Here is a 20,166-nt window from a genome sequence, read left to right as displayed (position 1 = left end):
CCATCCCTTTTATTTAGGAAATGAGGTGCATGTCCATAATTTTTTACACCTTGACCGTTATCGTTATAATGTGATCTAAAGCACAAGTAATTTTTTTCGTTTATGATGGATTATTAAAAATAACTTAACGTAACTCGGGTGAAACAGGTTCCGATACGAATATAAAATAGAAATCATAATTTGATCTGCCCGCATTTTTCGACAAGATAGGAGTATGCGCGTTCTTGATTAAATTCCACTGGAACACTATATTATATACGTTCCTGATATGTTTAATAATAATAATATTATATTACAATGTTACTTCTGTTACTATAAAAATAATAATAACAACGCACACACTTGTATATATAATGACATAGCGAGCGATATTATATATGTATGATGTATATTACATTGTATAATATAAATGGCACCGTTTATCTTTCGATTAGGACGAGCGTCATTGCGCAACATTATATTATTGACCGTTGCAACAAAAAATATATTACCTATACTGTACGTTTGTATATAATATATGTATTCATCTAGTTTTAGTGGCTGATCTCCGTCAAGTTCTCAGATTTAATAATTATATTTTATATTCGCAATTATAATACAAACTTTAGACAACTGGTGCCTACAACATAAATAATATTAAAATAATGTATATATTATCCAAACGAAATCATTCATTAAATTTTGGTAATTGCTAGGTACGATAAAGATAATTTAAGCAATTGAATAAACTACATCAAATCCGGCCTTTTATAATAAATATAAATAGATTATATGTACATGTCTATGATATACATACATATTATACATGTATATATGACGTTCTTATACAATTCGCGCGATTCGATATGTTTTATGTATGGTCACATCTTGTTTACGGCTTAGAACAAAAAACAATAATATGCAATAAGGCGAGCAGAAAAAAACGGGCGTTATTACAGTCACGATCGATAAAATATAGTTCAGTGTGAATACGAGTGTGATGTACCTAATGTTTTTAGTATGTACGTCGTCGTCATCGTGCCTGATGTGCAAGTAATGAACGATGAGCGGAAATGGACGCACGAGGTGTGATGCAACGATTATTTTTATGCAATACATGGTTTTTAATACGGCCTGATTCGTGGTACGGAATAATTTGGTTTAGATCTTGTAGAAAAAATGAGAAAAATCAAAATTTTACAACATGCACGATACACGTATCTATTGTGCATCTAAAATATTTTGATTTTTGTTCATAGAATTCTGATTAAACCGTCATGGTTAATATTATAAACAAGGAATGAAAAATTACGCAATCCTATATTCATTGAAGTGCATTATATGTACTTTGGTACCTTTGGTTTTCGTAAGTGTTTTTTATTATAGGTATTGCAGCATGTGTACGCGGTGCCGTCTCAATATAGTAGCAAAGCGGGCAACCACCTAAGGCGGCATTAGTTTTTGGGAAAAAAAATGTCATATACCCTCTCCTCGGGTAACTTTACTCTCCCAAAAAAATACTGAATAGAGGCAACGTAAATTATATTTGCTAAGGTCGGCAAAAACCCTAAGGCCTCGCCCCTGTGTGCGTATACTGTGAAGTTAGACATATAGTATAACTGTAGTGGTTAATAGTCGGCTATACATTTGACTTGGCGATAAAAATTACTTATTTTGATTAACAATAAAATTAAGCATGTATAAAGTAAAATTATTTGTTCGACTACCTGTATAAAAATGAAGTACCTAAAATGTTTATACTTTGTTATTAATATTTAATTATAATTATTATTTTGTAATAATATTCCAATGGATATTTCAACAAACTATACAGGTACATGCAGTTCGTTATATTTTACTATTTTATAGTGCGTATTATATAACTAGATAAGTAAGTAAGTAACATGTCAATAACCTTTTAAAACCTAGTCATCGGATTTTAGTTTATCGAATGCATAAAATGCTATACATAATATACTTACACGTGTATACATATATTGCTGTAAACTGTCAACAATCCATTATTATTATACATTATATATTTGTGGAAAGATGTGATGTCTAATAAATCCACGGTTTATGCAAAACAAGTAGGTATATATTATAGACTTAACATTTACACATTATATAAATGTGACATCACCGTATCTAAATTTAAAATAAAAAAAAATCCATACAGCAATATAATGTTTACACCTAACCTTTGGACAAATGCTGACGAGTAATAACAAAACAAAATATTATTGAATGAAAGATATTATAGTTTGTTGAATTTTAATTTTTAAGTACTTAATACTTTTTTTGATTCTGCAATAATTCATACAGATGGGTAAACATACTACATCATTATTATGATTAAGCATTACTTTCTGAACATGTTAGTATATAATAATAATAAACTACATTTACAACTTAAGTATAAATAATCACAGTTTTATGTTACGTGGACGAACTATATTGAACAAATCGTCAGTTCAATTCAAGCTGCCAACACATAACAGAAAGAGAGCCGACAATAATTTATAGGTTTAAGTCACACGGAATACGTTGTTTTTGTCGTTTTTAATTTTACCTTTCCAAGCACCTTACTATATACTACAATATATCTAAAATAACAAACACGTACACTATATAATATTATATATTGCAAATTGCAAATTGAAATATTCTGTAGCAGACTATAGGAACTCGTACCTACATAAATATTGTCGGTATACCAATGACAATAAATAGTAAGTAATATCATCTCCATCATTCTTATGCATACAATATATTATACAGTTATTATAATATGGGTTATGGATATGTAAGTGTCAGTTAGTTGGTTTTCGATTTTCGTATTTTCATTTTTGAAAAGTCTCACGTGCACACGGCGCCTGGCTCGGAGAAAGGCTTTACCTATGATGGGTTTTTTGTGAAGAGCAAAAAAAATAATAATACAACAATAGTAATAAACAATAAACGACATGCTGCACGGGGGCGGGAGGGTAATATCCGCGGTCTACAGGGGCTCGGGCGGGAACGAGCGCACGCGATCGGTTTCGCGAATATAGAAAGCGTTTTTTAGCGGACCTGTATAATATTCACTACACGCTGTTAATAGTACTTGGCGCCATGGCGCGACGACGGCAATGGCGTCGTTTATAAATCGTCGCAATATTGTTATATAGACTTTTAGATAATATATTACATATTATTAAACGTACATACAAGTAGCACGTCGGCAATCGGAATGATTGTTGTCACCGGTTCGAAAACAAACAATGGCCGATTTCGAGACTTGGCCGGCCCTAGCGCTATGTATGATAATACTATATAGGTAAGCGCATAACACAATTATTGCGCACCTCCTATACGCGTGCGCAAGGGAACACACACTCAAGCGAAAAGACGTTAGGTTTACACGAGTGTGTAATAATGAAAAATCGCTCGCACATTTCTCTGTACATAAATATAATATACCACATACACGTCTTTTGTGGCTTACACCGTCTTCGCCGGAGTCCCCGATTTACGCGCTTTGCGACGAGTGACGATTACTATGGGATAACTGGTTTTGAAATAGCAAAACAAAAAATTAAGTCTAGAAACCAAAATATAGAAGAACTGAAGAAATAGGTGAGACGGAGATAGAGAGGGAAAAATACCATTATAGTATAATACACATACAACAATAATGATAATAGTAGGCATACAATACGCGCATGTTGACCGATTTCAAACGGCTCGTTCGTTGTATTTTTTTTTTTCATAATAGCACGGCAAAACCATATGTGCCGCGATTTCCATATAGACACACGCACACATATATATATATAGATATTGTGGTACTTTGAAAATTGCGTGGACAATATAAAATATTATAATGTGTGTTGTGCGCGATGATGACCTCGAAACGCGGACCCAGCGACGACTATATAATATAATAATATGTGGTTCGTTATTGGACGTGACGGCGTTGACTCTACCACCGCGGTGTCAAGTAAACCCATAATATTACGTTACCTAATATAATTGATTATTATGATACGTGTATAAGTTTATTTTACTTACTTACTTTAGGATTTAGTGGTTACAAGTGACAGAGCCCTGTATGCCGAAATGTATCTTGCTTTTATTGGATCTTCATATTCAAAAACCACGAAACCTTTTAAAGCTGGATGTACTTAAGTTTTAACAAGCATTCGTTATCTACATCAGACGAGTTCAAAGTGTTCAATCGATTTACCTCCTATCACATTTTGACATTTGTGACGAATGTCGACATTTGTAAGAGAAAAATAAAATTTAGTACGAGGTACGGTAAATGATCGGATTATTTTATATTAGTATACTACTATCCCTATTCTATATATTATTTCTTTGGTTCCGCAGACTTCTGCTGCAAATCTGGCCGGCAGAAACGGTTTGATATAATATACAGTATTAATTAAACCGGAATTCATACTGTAGATATCCGATGATCGTTTCATTAAGATTTTACAATAATAATAATATGCTCTTTCTTTATACTTCATGTCTTTGTTTACCGTCATTAAACTCAACGATTTGTCATTGCATTCCATTTTTTTATATACCCTTCCAGGAGTTCTCTTAAGCCCATGGCATTGTATTTATACATATATATTGCTACAAACATCTTTAATTACGCCCTATTTTTCTTTATATTTTCCGATAGAAGGTCAAACAAGATAAATTCTCGGTAAACGTTTCAACGTACTTCTCTTAATTGCTGTTTCGAGTAATAATAATAATAATATGTCTGTGCATTCCGGTCGTGTATATCGCTAAGTGGCGATATATGGCGTCTGTTGTCCGGAAATAATAATATACGATTCTCCACATATTTATAATCATTCAGCCGATTCTGCAGCAGCAGCCAACAACCAGCAGCCTTCTCGTTATCACATATTTTATCTCTTCGAACCGAACAGTAATAGTATATTATGACTTTCCTTTAGAACGTTATTAACTTTTTTTATTTGTTTTTTATCACCTATTGCAGTCTCACGCGCACGCAGCAACACTATCAGTATAATATTATGGGACCTGTAGTTGCCGCATGTACATCGCATTATCTACGATCGGCGTGATCGATACCGATCTTTATTCGGTTATAATGTTATGCCCTTATTATCGTCCGGAATCGTCTACACTTCCTTTGTCAACATTATGGTACTTATTTCTTCGCCGTTTTCTTCACTATATATGTGACATAAGTGTATACTGTGTAGTATCGTAAATACTTGCTACCGTTGAAGTTCTCATTTACTATATATCGTCGGTTATTTAGGTTCTATAATACTATCGATGTAAATTGATTATCGTCGATGTTTATAAGTATTACGATTAAATAAAAAACTTTGCGATTTCACTAAACGACTATGGACGTTTAAAATCCATCGTTAAGTTAATTCAACTACACTCAATACGTATTATGAAAATTATTGAGACATTTATACGAACACATTTAAATGTAAGAACAAAAATAAATTAAAGTAACTCGTAGACCGCCAATGGTAAAAAGACAATGAGAACTTCCCGTCGACACTCGACGTGACGACGTACCTGAGTGTCGTACGAAGACAGTATTCGTTAATCGTGAAATATATATAAAAACAAGTTCAGGTGGGTATATTTTTAAATATTTAAATATAGGTGACTGATATGTGCATCTTACCTTATGGGTGTAATCCACTATGCATAACCTTTTTGGTGTAATCTTCAGAAAACTCCAAGCATACATCATCATACAATACCGTATTATATGAATGTTTCTCCGAATTGCGTTGTAAAAACGACTTGATCAAAAATCGAACAACTCGCTACGGCCATTTTCAGAAGACTGAACAAAGGAAAATATGATCACTGCTGTTACACGCTCATTTGCGAGTTCACAAACAGTATACCAACTGTGAACTCACCTCAGCTTACCGCTGAGCAGTAAGCTTATACCACAGTCGTGTGCCGAATATATTACGCGGGCCGCACATTTAGAACTTCACTGGATTTCGCCAATGGATGCACATCAACAGAAAGTTGCCGCCAATATCAATATTATTACTGAGATTAACGATTACGGTGTTATTGTCGTGCGTAATACCAATAATATAATCCGCATATTATGTATAATATTTTTCAATTGTTTATTGTAACTTTTAATGTATTCAGTTCGTCACCCCCTCCGCGTAGAAATTGTTTCACTTTAATCATAATATAGTGCAGATACGTGTAATCATGCGTTTTAATGATTTTATAATTAATTATTATATATTGTACAAAGGCAGGTATTTCATTTGTTGCAAACAATCGAACAATATTAGGCGTTTAAATTGTATATTTTCACTAAGACCCTGCAGTGTTTGCTATTATGGTAGGTTGCAATATACCTTGATACACGTACTCACTCATTGTTCTTTTATGTATTATCGTTCCACTCCAAAATCGACCGATTTAGTTTACTAATTTCTTCTGTCATCCACTTTGAAATCAGTTTAATTCGCGATCTCCTCGATGACCAGAGAGCTCTATTCGTCCGTTGTATTTACCTATCGTCTATTCTCGAGACTCTAGTGGTCTCTCACACCACACACGTCCACGTTTATTATCCTGTTTGGTTTCACACATGAATAATAATATACATATATATATGACATACGAATAGCGAGACTTTCTCTTCCATCCCCGTCATCACGAATCGTATCCGTCGCCTGTCACAATTTCGTCCGCCCGCGCTTTATTCTAAATGTCTCGCACACAGCTCAATTCTCGTTAAAACAGTTTAAAAAAATTTCTAATTTCCATTCAAAGACTGCACATTTTATTTATTTAGTATTCGATTCGAACGGGTTGAATTTATTTCCTGTGTAGTAAGTTGACCGGATCACTTGCAGTTGAATAGATATTATAATGCTCAACGGACACGTTCGAATAACGACTTTATAAGAATATATATTTATATAGTTGGCCTACACGCATGTCACACAAATACACAGATGTAATATATTATATTAAATATCGCTGTATCAATCGATTAAGCTTCTCGTATATGTTAGAACAAATAAAACACTTATCATAATCATCGAACATTTATCAGCAATATATAACTTATACGTTTAAATCGAGATAATTATGACTATATTATATCGCTCCACGTTTTTCATTAACCGCACAGTTTTATTTTTTGAACACTACATCCGGTCTTCGACGGTGTACAACAACGGCAATAATTAACTACCTCTATTTGGTGATGTCATAGTACTACAATAATATAAATGCGCTGTAGCTCAGGTGTAGCTATAATTGGCGATACAATTAAGTATTGTGTTTCTAATTTTTTTCAAAATGTAAAATCAATTTATTGTCAAATTGTATATAACTACTACCTACTCGATAAAATACATAAAAATATAACAAACTGCAGCTGGTATAATATATCAACAACGTAATATAACGCAGACGGATTACTGCGCAGTGCACATACATAATTCATTAGGCACCTACCCATACAAATGTCAAAATCGTGTCCGAGATAAATTCAGATAATGAGTTTAAAAAAATGAAATTTAAATAGGCGTTTAGTGCCAAACATATTAATTTTGCGACTACTGAGATTTACGACAGGAGTGGTTTTTCGACAAATACCGCCGTGCGTAATATATATATATAATATTATATATATATATGTTAATAATCGTGTCACATTCGCTTGCTGAATATACTATAATTATATTCAGGTGAAATACGTCTTTATATGTACGCTACTTATACACATTATAATATATAATATTATGGTCAACATCATAATTCATAATTATCGCGATAACAGCTGAACGCCCGAATAATATTAATACATGCCATTACATCGATATAATAATTTGTATAATAATTGAATATAAGTATATATATTTTTAGTCTGTACCTATATATATATATATAGGTACTTATTAACAACTGCAGTGTTTAGAGATCTTAGCAATAGCTCTGCGAACGGTATAGGCAGACACGGTATATATTGGCGAACCGAGCCGAATGGACGACACCATGAACAAGAGCCTGACGAATCATCATCGTACGCTGGCGAGGTAGGTATATAATGCGATATATAGGTAAATGCGGTAGTTCATGGTTCACGCGGAAATCGGGTATAAAATTAGTTGCGTCGGAACATTATATACGTACATAATATTATTATATACTGTAAAAGTGTTAATATATATACCTCTTTTCGTTATTGTTCTTTTGTTCCTCTAACTCAACGATTTCCGTTTGTATATTATTATTTATTACCTATTAATAATAATACATTATAATATACGATCATCTTTCATCCGACGAGGTCGGACGACAAGAGTCGACTTAAACACTCATATTCATCATATTCCGCGATCGTCTATACGCAGTAATAATAATTATAATATTATTATGTATTATGCTGCAGCAGTGTCTAATTGACAATATAAAATATTTAACGTCAACTCCGTCTCCTCCACCCGTCGTTCGTATTATATGCTATAGGTATAGATTTATTTCATTTCAACAAGTTGTACTTAGACGACATTGCACCTGTGCTCCCGTGTGGATAAAGATATAAACGTATTTTTTTTTCAATCGTTACGCCATAAATATATTAAATACGTTGTTTTTTGATATTTCTTAATTTTTTCTGCTAATTTGTTAGTACCATGTAAAGTAGACATGTAATTTATTGTTCAACTACCAATATATTTCAGAATTTTATATCCTATACCTACTATATTCTATTGTTATTATTTAGTATTAATGTTTTATTTCGGTTGATGTGGCGATGCCATCGTCAAAATGTCTCTGTTTAATATACAATATACATAGTATACCTACTAGATATCTATATATATCTAAATAATTTAATGCACACATATATATAGTGTACATAACAACAATTCATTTTGGCAGAAATCATTAAAATTGCCTATATTTTACTGGCTTGTAACAGCTGCCTATAGTTTTAAATTAATTTGTCACTTGGATTTGAATTTTACTTTTTATATACCTATTCTTTCTGCCTTCTAGAGGTGAGTACAACCAGGCAGCCGGGGTGTGTTTCCGGAAGGTCCGTTTAACGGTGTCTATTTGTATTTTTTGTTCATTCACCCATTATGGTGACTAACCGCCTGAACGAATGAACTCGTATGAATATAATATTATTTTCTTTTCAAGCCCTGTATAACCGGATGCATGGTAAATGACCCCGACCTTCGAGCATTGGGATTTAAATGCTTCAGATCTAGAAATAATGTTCTGTTTCGGTCGATAAATATCACATGTCATCACAACAAAGTACAAGATATTATCAAACTAGAGTTCAAATATGTATAGTTCAGATGTTGAGGGATTTTAAAAACACTAATCAAAAATATTATGTTTCAAAATGCCGACCTCGATTGTTGGTGTTAAATACATTTTTGTCAATATTGAATACGCAGACGAAATAACAGATCTGACTATAATAGATAGATATAATAATTAAAAATAAGGAATTTTCGATGAAAAAATGAACAGATATTTTCCCTGATACAAAAACTTGACTGCACGGAGATAATCAAGGTCACTATAATGAGGTAAAAACTATAAAAGTGAAGTCAAAGGTCAAAAACTTTGTCGTTAAAAATTACTAATTAATGTGCATTATGTGTCTTGTATATTATGTATGATAAAAATACACGCTGAAAAAAGACATGACAACTGGTACACGGAGGCGATTGTTTTTCACATTACCACGTAATTTGGTCGCGAATATCGAGTCTCAATTTTTGATTCGACTGCATCGACGAAAAGTCGGAGAGTATCTGCAAAGTGTGTTCATCCAAACTGGAATGAACGAGGTAGACGTCGGACAACTGGACAATAATTGTTATTATGTGTACAGTTTTTTTCACTACAAATACGCCTACACAAGTTGCCGAGCAGTACGTGACACGCCGCGGACAATCGATTGTTCCGGTTAACTAATCGTTCACATCAATCAGTTGCAGCCCTTAGATTTCTCATTGGCTCAAGGCCATAACGCTCCCAACCTAGTTTAGTGTTTTCGCGTGTACTTAAACTATATTGGTACGAGCAGTACACACATAAAATATAAATGTGTTTGTATGTGTGTAGGGGTAACGTGGCACCGGATGATCCGGTCACGACGTAGATCTCACGAGCGTTCATTTTTATTTTATTATTACTATTTTTTTTTTTGGGTCATCACACCTCTGCGAGGCCGTTACCGTTTTTGCGCTGCATATTATTTCGACTATGTTATTATACATTATATTACATTATTATTCTCTGAGGAGTGAAGTTGATAATAATAACACTATATAATAGAATATATGTATATAATATGTGTGTAGTGCATGTAATACTATATATTAGTGTACAATATACATAGTAGTTATAGATCTATATATTTATTAAATATATATGCGCATATCGAGCGGCTGCGGGAGTGGCAATATATGACTTATTTTTGTTTGGCCAAGTTCGAGTTAAAATAGTAATACATATAATAATATTTAAAAAACACGACACTATGACTGTCCTCGAGGTAAAAACCCGTAACGATCGGTGAGATGAATACAAATCCCCTAATAAATTATAATCGGGATCGACTTTTAAAGATGTGATAAACAGAATGGGCGTAGCAATGTGACGTGAGTCCCGAGAGGATTTACGATATGTGTTTATTATATAAGAATAACGACGTCGTACATGCCTACTACAGGAGTTTATAAATCACAGATCGCAAGGGACTGTTTGTTTAACTTCAAACAAACGACGCGTCCAAATGTACAATATGTCTGCAGTCGATAATTTATTTTAATATTTTATTTTTAATATGAATATATTTTTTTTTTTTGTTAAAGTGTGCAATATTGTGTGTACTGCCTATGTAGAACGGAGTCAACTATACTATTCTGCAATAATTTTATTATTATTATTATTATTATTATTATTACTATAAACTATATTTAAATGTATTTTAACGTGCCTAGGATTATTGTTATGTTCATCAACTATCAATAATTATAATTAAGTAAATCATTTTTTGAATTAGATACTAGAAATTTAAGTCATAACACAGTTCATTATTTCTGTTATGAGACTATAGTGACCGTGTGTACGGTGTTATGCTCAAACATTACATAGGTAACGTATTGTACATAAATAATAATATACTTATAATATATTATATATAAGGGCCGGCTTACCTGGACTTTGGTGCGGCCGTGCTGTTGGCCCGCCTGCAAGCCTGCGTCTTGGACGCCGGCGAGACGTGCGATCCGCCACCGCCACCCTGCAGTTGCAGTCTTTGCTCCGCCCGGTGTTGGGCGCTCTTGTCGTGCGCGTTGAACGAGTGCCTCCGCCTGCCATCTTCGGCCGCCGTACTGTGATAGGTTCCTCCACCGCCGCCGCCTCCACCGGATGCTCCTCCGGCAGAGTTCACCTTGTAAGTCTCACGTCTAAACTCTCGAAGCCACCGAGTGAACGCACCGGCACCGCCTCCACCACCGACGCCGACATTTGAATCCTCTCTGGAAATCGAAACACACTCTATTAGAAACGGAGTCTACTGTAGCAGTTTGGTAGAAGAAAAAAGGTGCAAGTCAGTTGTATTTTCAGTATAATATGAGTGAATTTGGATTGGTGCGCGGCTTAACACACTAATCGCAATTTTGAAAACATTTTTTCTTAATTCGGAGCTAGACGTGTATATTAATGATACTTATACTGAAATTATTAAATTATTTAAACGCCAGTGCCAAAACAAATCGTGTGTGCGTACTGTGGCTCAGCGGCGTGCATGCGACTTATTCTGATCCACCACTCCCAAGCGTATTAATTTCGATTTTCTAAAAGGGAACCTCCAAACAAATGTTTCATATTCTATTATATAATATATGTAACGAGTGCATAGTTGAATCCAAACTCCAAGCCATTTTATATAGATTTAACATAACTTGAGTATACGTATGTATGACACGCATATAAGACTGTTGTTGGTACAAGAAACCGAATTGCACGAAATCAAAGTTTCATTTTGTTTCATATTTTTGATAAACCCTTCTGGTGATGCGCACCATAACATCACTGGTCCAGCTAACAATTTTATTTTGAGGTTTTTTAAAATGTAATATTTAGGTACATATGTTAATCTATATCTTGTCAAATTGTATCTTAAATAAAACAAATTTTTATATTTTTGCAGGTATTAGCTACACCAAGTTGTTCTGGCACAATGCGTCTCATATTTTATATATAGTGTACAGTGTGCATAGTTGTTTTTTGTTTATATATTGGTAAGTTGTAAGTACATAATATATTAAATAGCCGGTAACGCACGCATCTGTGTATGCACGCCTGGCGTATATATAATTGGTAGATATTTCTTGGTAAGGCTCGAGGTCTCGCGGATTGATAATACTTGTGATTAAATAATTAGAGTACCGACCGTTATTATATACTTATGTACACGTATAATAACATATTATATATAGAACACGCGAAATAGATATTATATTAAATATAGTATCTATATAATATAAAGATATATAATATTATATATGTATATATAGGAGTAAGAGTATTAAAATATTATGCTTTCTGCAGAGAAGGCCCGACGGAATTCTTTAAATTGCAGTACGAAATTCGTTAGCTATTACAATATATTATGCGCGCGTATATATAAAGGTAATACTTAATTTCGAATATTATATACGTCTTATACGACCCTGCGGGCCTCGATACAGTTGCTGCAGCAACCATGCGTATATACAGTTCAACAGTTGTATAATATATGACGTTCAATCGAATTAAACCCGAGGACGAGTAAACTCGTATACTGGCATACTATCATATTTTTAATATACTAGTACCTATATAATATTATATACCATCGTAGGTTAAGTTACTGGAGTGCTATACAGCTAAATATAATATTATCATTATACTTTTTCCCCTACTCTCAACTTTTTTAGTTTCAACACACCTTTGGTACGTACATCTAGTATCTACGCTAAAGAACATATTAATAAAACGTTAAAAATTAACTATATACACAAAATATACACGAACAGCTATTGGTTATTAGCACACTATTAGTCTGTTTTATCCTTTTAAACCAAAATCAATTTGTATCAAATGTTACATTTTTTTCTCATATTATATTAACTATTAAGACATATTTAATTAATTGGAGTACTGTCCACGCCTAGCTGGGTACGGCAGAGAGCTCACTGCGGAGACGAATTTTCATGTTAAATGTACAGAGAATAGCATTAAACAAAAAACCTGTCATCGCCGTTTCATAGCAACAAAAGCGTACGATCGTGATGACGGATTGCAAAAACATGAATAACCATTCAATACATACTGCAATATACAAAATCCTGCAGCGGACTTTATGCGATATTAATATATTATTGAGAAATTAGTCAAGTATAGCTTACATATCATACCTATCTATATATATGCGAGTGTGTGTACGCGGAGATAGTAATTTATTTTTAATAGTCGCATGTATAGGTACATGTACATATTATTATTAAACAGTCGAACGGACGGTCATTATATATAATAATATTATTGTAATGACGTATTATTCCTATCCCCCACCACAGTTCCCAATCCGCGTTGAACAACGAATCATATACAGTACGAGTAAGGGACACATTCATATTATATTTTGTTTCTCAACTATACGTTTATGTGCAATATTACAATATTATTATGTATAGGTATGTTCGTTTTTTTAATTGCTCGGAAATGCACCTATACAAGTAATACACGACGACTACGAACATATCGCGCGTATGCTCGTACAGACAAAATATATCAATAGTCGAGTAGGTAAACCTATTATAATGTTTCGTTTCGCAAGATGAGCCCATTATTTTATATCGGAATACAATAACATAATAATATTATAATCGTACCGCGATGGGCGTGCACAATTTTCAACGTCGCACAAGCCCGTGTGCGTATGTTTTTCGAATATCGGAGGTTTTCGTAAGATAATGGCCAATCACAAGTCCGTGTAATCATAATTACGCGCGGCACACAATCGCGACTCGTCGACAATGCGGATTTATATAATAGTCAATATTATTATGCGATACTAGGACACGACATACATATGTATATATATAGATATATTTCGCGCTCGATTGTCAAACGAAAATCTCGCGAAGATATTTGATAGTAATTTTTTTCTCTCTCTTTTTTCTTGGCGCCTGTAATTTTCCGCTGTATACTGCAGCCTTCGCCGTTCGATACATTAAAACATTATTGTCATTATATTATATTGTACACACAATAATATTTTTGCAACATGGGTGTTTGTGTAATAATATATAACTCAATAATCCGACCTTCTCCCTCGATATCTTTCTCATTCTCTCTCTATCCCTCTCTCCTCTCTCTCACGCTCTCTCATTCTCCTTCAGATATACACCCGCAGCAGCAGCACGCGCAGTCAATCTGTGTTTCCTTTATGTCTGCGCCATGCCGAAAGTCGGTCATTCGTTTCCAATACACGTTGATTTAATGGACATCGGTTTGGTCTCGGGACGTTTGCCATTATGGAAAAAAAACACGAGTCGCGAACAATTTATTAGACAACGAGATTTATCGTAAAATACCATTTGGAATATTGTTATATTAATATTTATAGTATATGCAAGTTTTATATAGGTTTACATGCGGTCTGCATGTGCGCAATAATATAATATATGATACATATATACGTACAGTGAATAGGTAAGTGTATATAGTTGCCCACGTGCTATTCAACTAATATATTATTAGTTCTTGCTAACATAATACTTCTGCTGCAGCCACCACCACGTTTAGTTCTCCGCCAAATACCATATATACAATATTGTGCAGCCACGACTTCCACCTACTTTTGCATATTAATAATATTATATCGCCGTTACGCCTCGTGCGTGTGGTCTGCGGGCGACGGGCGTTATGAATGCATACATGGGTTCTGTCTGCTATAACATGCGATCGGGCGATTTTGATTCAAAATTTATCAGGTATTGGGACATTTGATACTTATCGAATTCGAAATATAATCTGAACGGAGAGTTTTCGACTGCAGTCGGACACGAAAAGCTATACGGTGTGAAGGACGCGGGTAGAATTATATAATGACTACAGCTAAACCTGTGCACAAAAAACTTATTTTAAGAAACGCCTACTCATCAAAAGCTTTTGCGGCCCATAATATGATCCATTTATTATTCATCTTGGATAACGTTATTCGCAATGAACCCAAACAGCCCGTCGGGCGACTGGCATAACAGGAGTTTAATCAATTATTAGTGTACTGTTTGTATACAACGATAGAACAAACGCATTTCTGTGATAACAACTCCGGCCGTCGTGGTAAGTACTATGAATTATTATTGAACGTATAGAAGTTCAGAGTAAGTACATTAACCTGCACGAGTAGGAATTTCGCCTTCACCATCACTATTTGGTTTTATGGTATACGGAACCAGTAAAATCATTTTAATATATCGTTGATTATTAATAAAAATATACCTATATAGGTACTAATAATTAATATAGTATATATTGTAAGTATAGGTACTTAACTATAATAGTTAGTTCAATTTCACAATATACTACATTTTATTCGAGGTAATGTCAATAAGCATCAACACCGATTGTATTAAACGTGTTGTAAACTTGTAAACCGTTCAGAAGGTTGTCCATCAAGAGGACGAACTTTATAGAACAAAGAATGTTCACGAGTTCTCTACGCCCTTACGAGACACTGAACGAGAAGAAAGACCCGACAGGTCTGAAATTGCATCGCGTTGCATATATGTGTTGGACAACAGTTTTTAGTTTAATTCCACTGTACATCCCTGCAGTTTTCTTTCACCTCCCTTATTCGCCAGAAATAGTGCACGAGCTAGGGTCGATGTTTTTGAGTTGTGGATGAAATAAAAATATATAGCACCTGGCGTTTGGGATGAATAAAAAATAAAATATCGATTAAAATGTATTTTACTGACAAGGTACTATGCTGCTACTACTAGGCCCCTAGAATCAGGGGGGGCAATGTCTGGACCGGGGAGTCCTCACCTTCGGTGCGCCACTGATACACTTAAATTACAGTACATAATTATTACTTTATACATAATATAACGGGTCTACGACTATACGACTATACGAGTAATGAGCTATGAGCATACGCTTTTCTATACATACATACATATATATATATATACACATATATCGTTATATAATATATTTATATATACGCATCAAGCATGATTAGTGTGTGTATAATACGAATACGAATAATAATATTATATAGGTGAGGATATCGCACGTCGCGAGTGTTGTTTTCGGTCATGATGGCTCAGCAATAATACTATATACGCTCAGCTGAGTTTTTCAAAATTTTCGTTTTTTCGTCTCGGTTGTTATATTATATACTTACACATTAAGTGCGCACACGCGCACACACGCACACGCACTCACACACACGCATGCATGCACATACGCGCACAGTACTTTCTACGACGTTTCGGGCGGGCGTGGAATGATGTAGATTATGGGTATACCTATCCGTCGTCCATCATCATTACGGTCGTCAGGTGTAAACGTGTGGTCAACGCACTTTGGGCCTTGACAAGGTCATCCGCGGCAACCGTTGCAACCGCCGCCCAATCCATATATAGACGGTGCTGTGGACGTAGCGGCGGTGAGAGGTCTGCGATGACGGCGGTGGTTCGGGTGGGGGTGTGATCGGCAGGATGATACACAATATTATGATTGTGCCTATGTGCACCAGCTACAATATAATACTCGGCGGCGTGACTACCGTATAGTTACGTGGGCCCGCGGCAGGCCTCGAAACATGTATATTATATAGGATGATTGGCCAAGTATGCTGCTCACCCCCATATATGTTTTCTTTAATAATGAGTTTATTTAGATTCTGATTGTTGGCGTTTTAAGTTTGCGCAACCACCATATTATGATATTTTCGATTATTCAGATTTCTTATACCATAATTGGTATTTAAAGAGTATCATCTACTAGCTGTGTTTTCACTTTGAATTATTAATCAAACGATTTCTTTGAAAATGCCGATGTATCTAAATCGAATTTTGAACGAGTATGGTTTCTGTATTATTTTAATGTATATTAGTACATACCTATTAATAAGGATCTACCTAACCTAACCTAACCTCGAGCGATTTTTTATTATCCCAATTCAACTTAGTTATATCACAACTCGGAGGTAACTGAGCTTATTGTGTACAATGAAAATGCTGCGTACTGTATAGGCGATTCGGATATGTTCGATATCGATTTCATGCGATACTGTGGCGTCGATAAGCCACGGATGACGCTTATCAATTAGTCCTTCGTTACACTCGTGGCATCATAATATCGTTTCCTGTATTTTACCTCAATAAAAAAAAACGGTGAATGGTTTGAAATATGGGCTGTTGAGCACAGTCTGTGGTCTGAAATGCATTCTTATAGTAGAAAACAAATAGTAAAAACTCGATGACCTATATACATAGTACATACCATGATTTATGAAGTTAAGTACCTATTCAAATATAGCACTGTAATAAAAATACAAGTCATTAATACGGCTATTGATATAAAACAATTTAATGAATAATATAGCTATAACTTCTATTAATTGCAACAAATTTACCATAGAATGTCGTTAAGAATACCGGTAAAAAAATTCCGTCTCCGATGAAAAAACTATAAGCAATTAATTGAGTGCATCGTTTTAATTAAATTTTCTTGATGCGAATTTTAAGAAAAAATATGTTATTATAATTTATTATTTGAGTAAACGACAGTTTTGACGTTTAATCAGAAAACATAATTTCTATTATTTATTAGAATTCTCAAATTGATATCATTTAAAAAAGGTGTTAGCAGTTCATTGAATATATTTTAATCTTGTATAATTGTACGATATAGTATATTGTATAATATAATATGATATATTCTTTATGTCCACGTGTATAGTCGACACGACGATACACATAATAGTTTCAAGTATACTAGGGAGGGTGAGCTGCTCTGATTTCCTCCCATTGGAGGATATAATATAATAATTTACATAAAAATGCTTTTTCCGAACACAAATACTATAATATAAACGTTGGGTTTTTTGAAGATCTTTCCCTGCACAACCAATACAAAAGTGATACATAAGCCGCACTGGTTTGTCAAATCGCGATGTTGTCCGAACGTCTCCCGCGGTCAGGTGGGTATGTCATAATATCCACAACATTGCAGTACATCGCATCACATTATGGTATTATATTGTTCAGTGTACCATTGATTAAGAAGTAGGTATAACGTATAAACCATCAACAAGTATACTACTATTATCTATATGTACTATCTTTCTGCCTCCAGCAAGGCACCGAAGTTTTGTCGGATCACTGCATACGACATCTACTTTCAACCGGTGTAATATAATATTGTTATGCGGGCACTTGTAGCGCAAATCGTCGGCCGACGTGAGTCTTCCCCATAACAAATTCAGCGATTGGTCAACTTGCTGCACGAGGCAAACCGGATGAAGAAACTGAAAACGGGCATCGGATGATTATATATATTATGATCCGACACAGCGGAAATAATCGAATTGGCGAGAATTCGTGTAGCTGTGACGTCGGCAATAACAATAATATGCTTTTGTTTGCAACTCGGTCCATACGATAATAACTGTACGCGCTCGTATAAATTATGAATAAGTACAGAACAACGAGTATCGCGCACAACTCCTCGTTATCGGAACCACTATAGTCACATAAATCTTGCACTCGGATATGGGTAATTATTATTATTATTATTATTGATCGAAAACGATTTGAAACAGGTAGGTATCGACCTACATTGCATTATTACAAATTACAATATACAATAACGATTTTAGTCGAGACGCATGCAACTTATCACGAGACAAAATAAAAATCGTTCGGATAATATTTTAGTAAACGGAAAATTGACATCAAAAACCGAGAGGATTCAAATTATCTAAATATTAAAAAAAAAATTGTTATCGTTTGTATTTTATAGACGCAAAAATGTATTGCGTAACTAATAATTGGATAAGAGACATAATAATACTCTAGTATATTATTATTATATTATAATGTAATTATACCGTCGGAGCGAATTGTTCAAGCTTTTTTCGGCAGCCATTGTCGAACGCCATAAATCAAACAAAAATACACATTTTTCTTGTTATATTAAACATAAAATCCACATAAATCTTGCAGAAAACCTTCCTAATTTCGTTCTTCTGTCAAATGTACATTATTTGATTCGATCTTGAAATCATTCTTCCGTGAACCATAAAATAATACATAGTAAAAAAAAATTTGCACTCGATTAAGTTTTCACAGAGATTTGACGTGTGTACGATGTCGTATGATCACACTCTCTGAGGACAAACTCTATCGATAATCAATTACATTTAATATATGTTCCTCTACAATATAATAATATATGTATTATACTCGATCACACTTGCAATTTTTTTCAACTATGAACGAAATAATGTTATGTCATAAACCCGCCCATATATGTAGTATATATATATATTATATTATAGTATACAGCTATCGTTTTGCTGGGCGTCATGGTCCATAAAATACATATATAAATATATCAGAATATCAGACACCAAAATCGCCAAGGACGCCAGACTGCAGCTGCAGTGTGTGCGTGTAAATGCATATTATGTATGCACATGTATATATATTGTGTCTACTGTATACGCTCTACGCGCGGTATGCCGTCGTCTATATTACTATTATTATATTATTTTTTCCAAGAGACATTCGTGTCGTTGCAGTGTACAAGAATCTCAAGGGTATCGTTTTATATGCTGCAGATATATCTCTAAGTCTATGATGATGCGTCCCGTACTTTTTTCCGAGTGGACGGTTCGGCACACTAAAGTGCACGCCGTCGGATATTCCGATAAATAATATTATTCTATACACGCGTAGGTGCCAGTATAGATATAGAGTAGGTACCTAAAATTTGCCGAAAAAAAATATGCATACATATATACATAGGACTCTAATCCTGATCTGTGGATAATATCAAAAAACGTGTTTTACCGTCGTGTAAACGTGTGATTTTCGT

General features: G+C 34.3%; 1 protein-coding gene across 2 annotated transcripts in view; it reads right to left on the bottom strand.

Moving 5' to 3' along the window:
- LOC111027502 (protein Shroom) overlaps positions 1-20,166 on the bottom strand; it is a 174,373-nt gene that overhangs the window by 112,208 nt on the left and 41,999 nt on the right. For both annotated transcript variants that reach the window (XM_022305894.1, XM_022305895.1), the window contains exon 2: positions 11,217-11,540. In XM_022305894.1, the coding sequence (XP_022161586.1) occupies positions 11,217-11,540 (324 nt within the window). The remainder of the gene's footprint in view (positions 1-11,216; positions 11,541-20,166) is intronic.

This window comes from Myzus persicae, unplaced genomic scaffold (assembly GCF_001856785.1).
Source record: "Myzus persicae strain clone G006 unplaced genomic scaffold, MPER_G0061.0, whole genome shotgun sequence".
NCBI classification, from domain to species: Eukaryota; Metazoa; Arthropoda; class Insecta; order Hemiptera; family Aphididae; genus Myzus; species Myzus persicae.
This window is presented reverse-complemented; position numbering and strand designations above follow the sequence as displayed.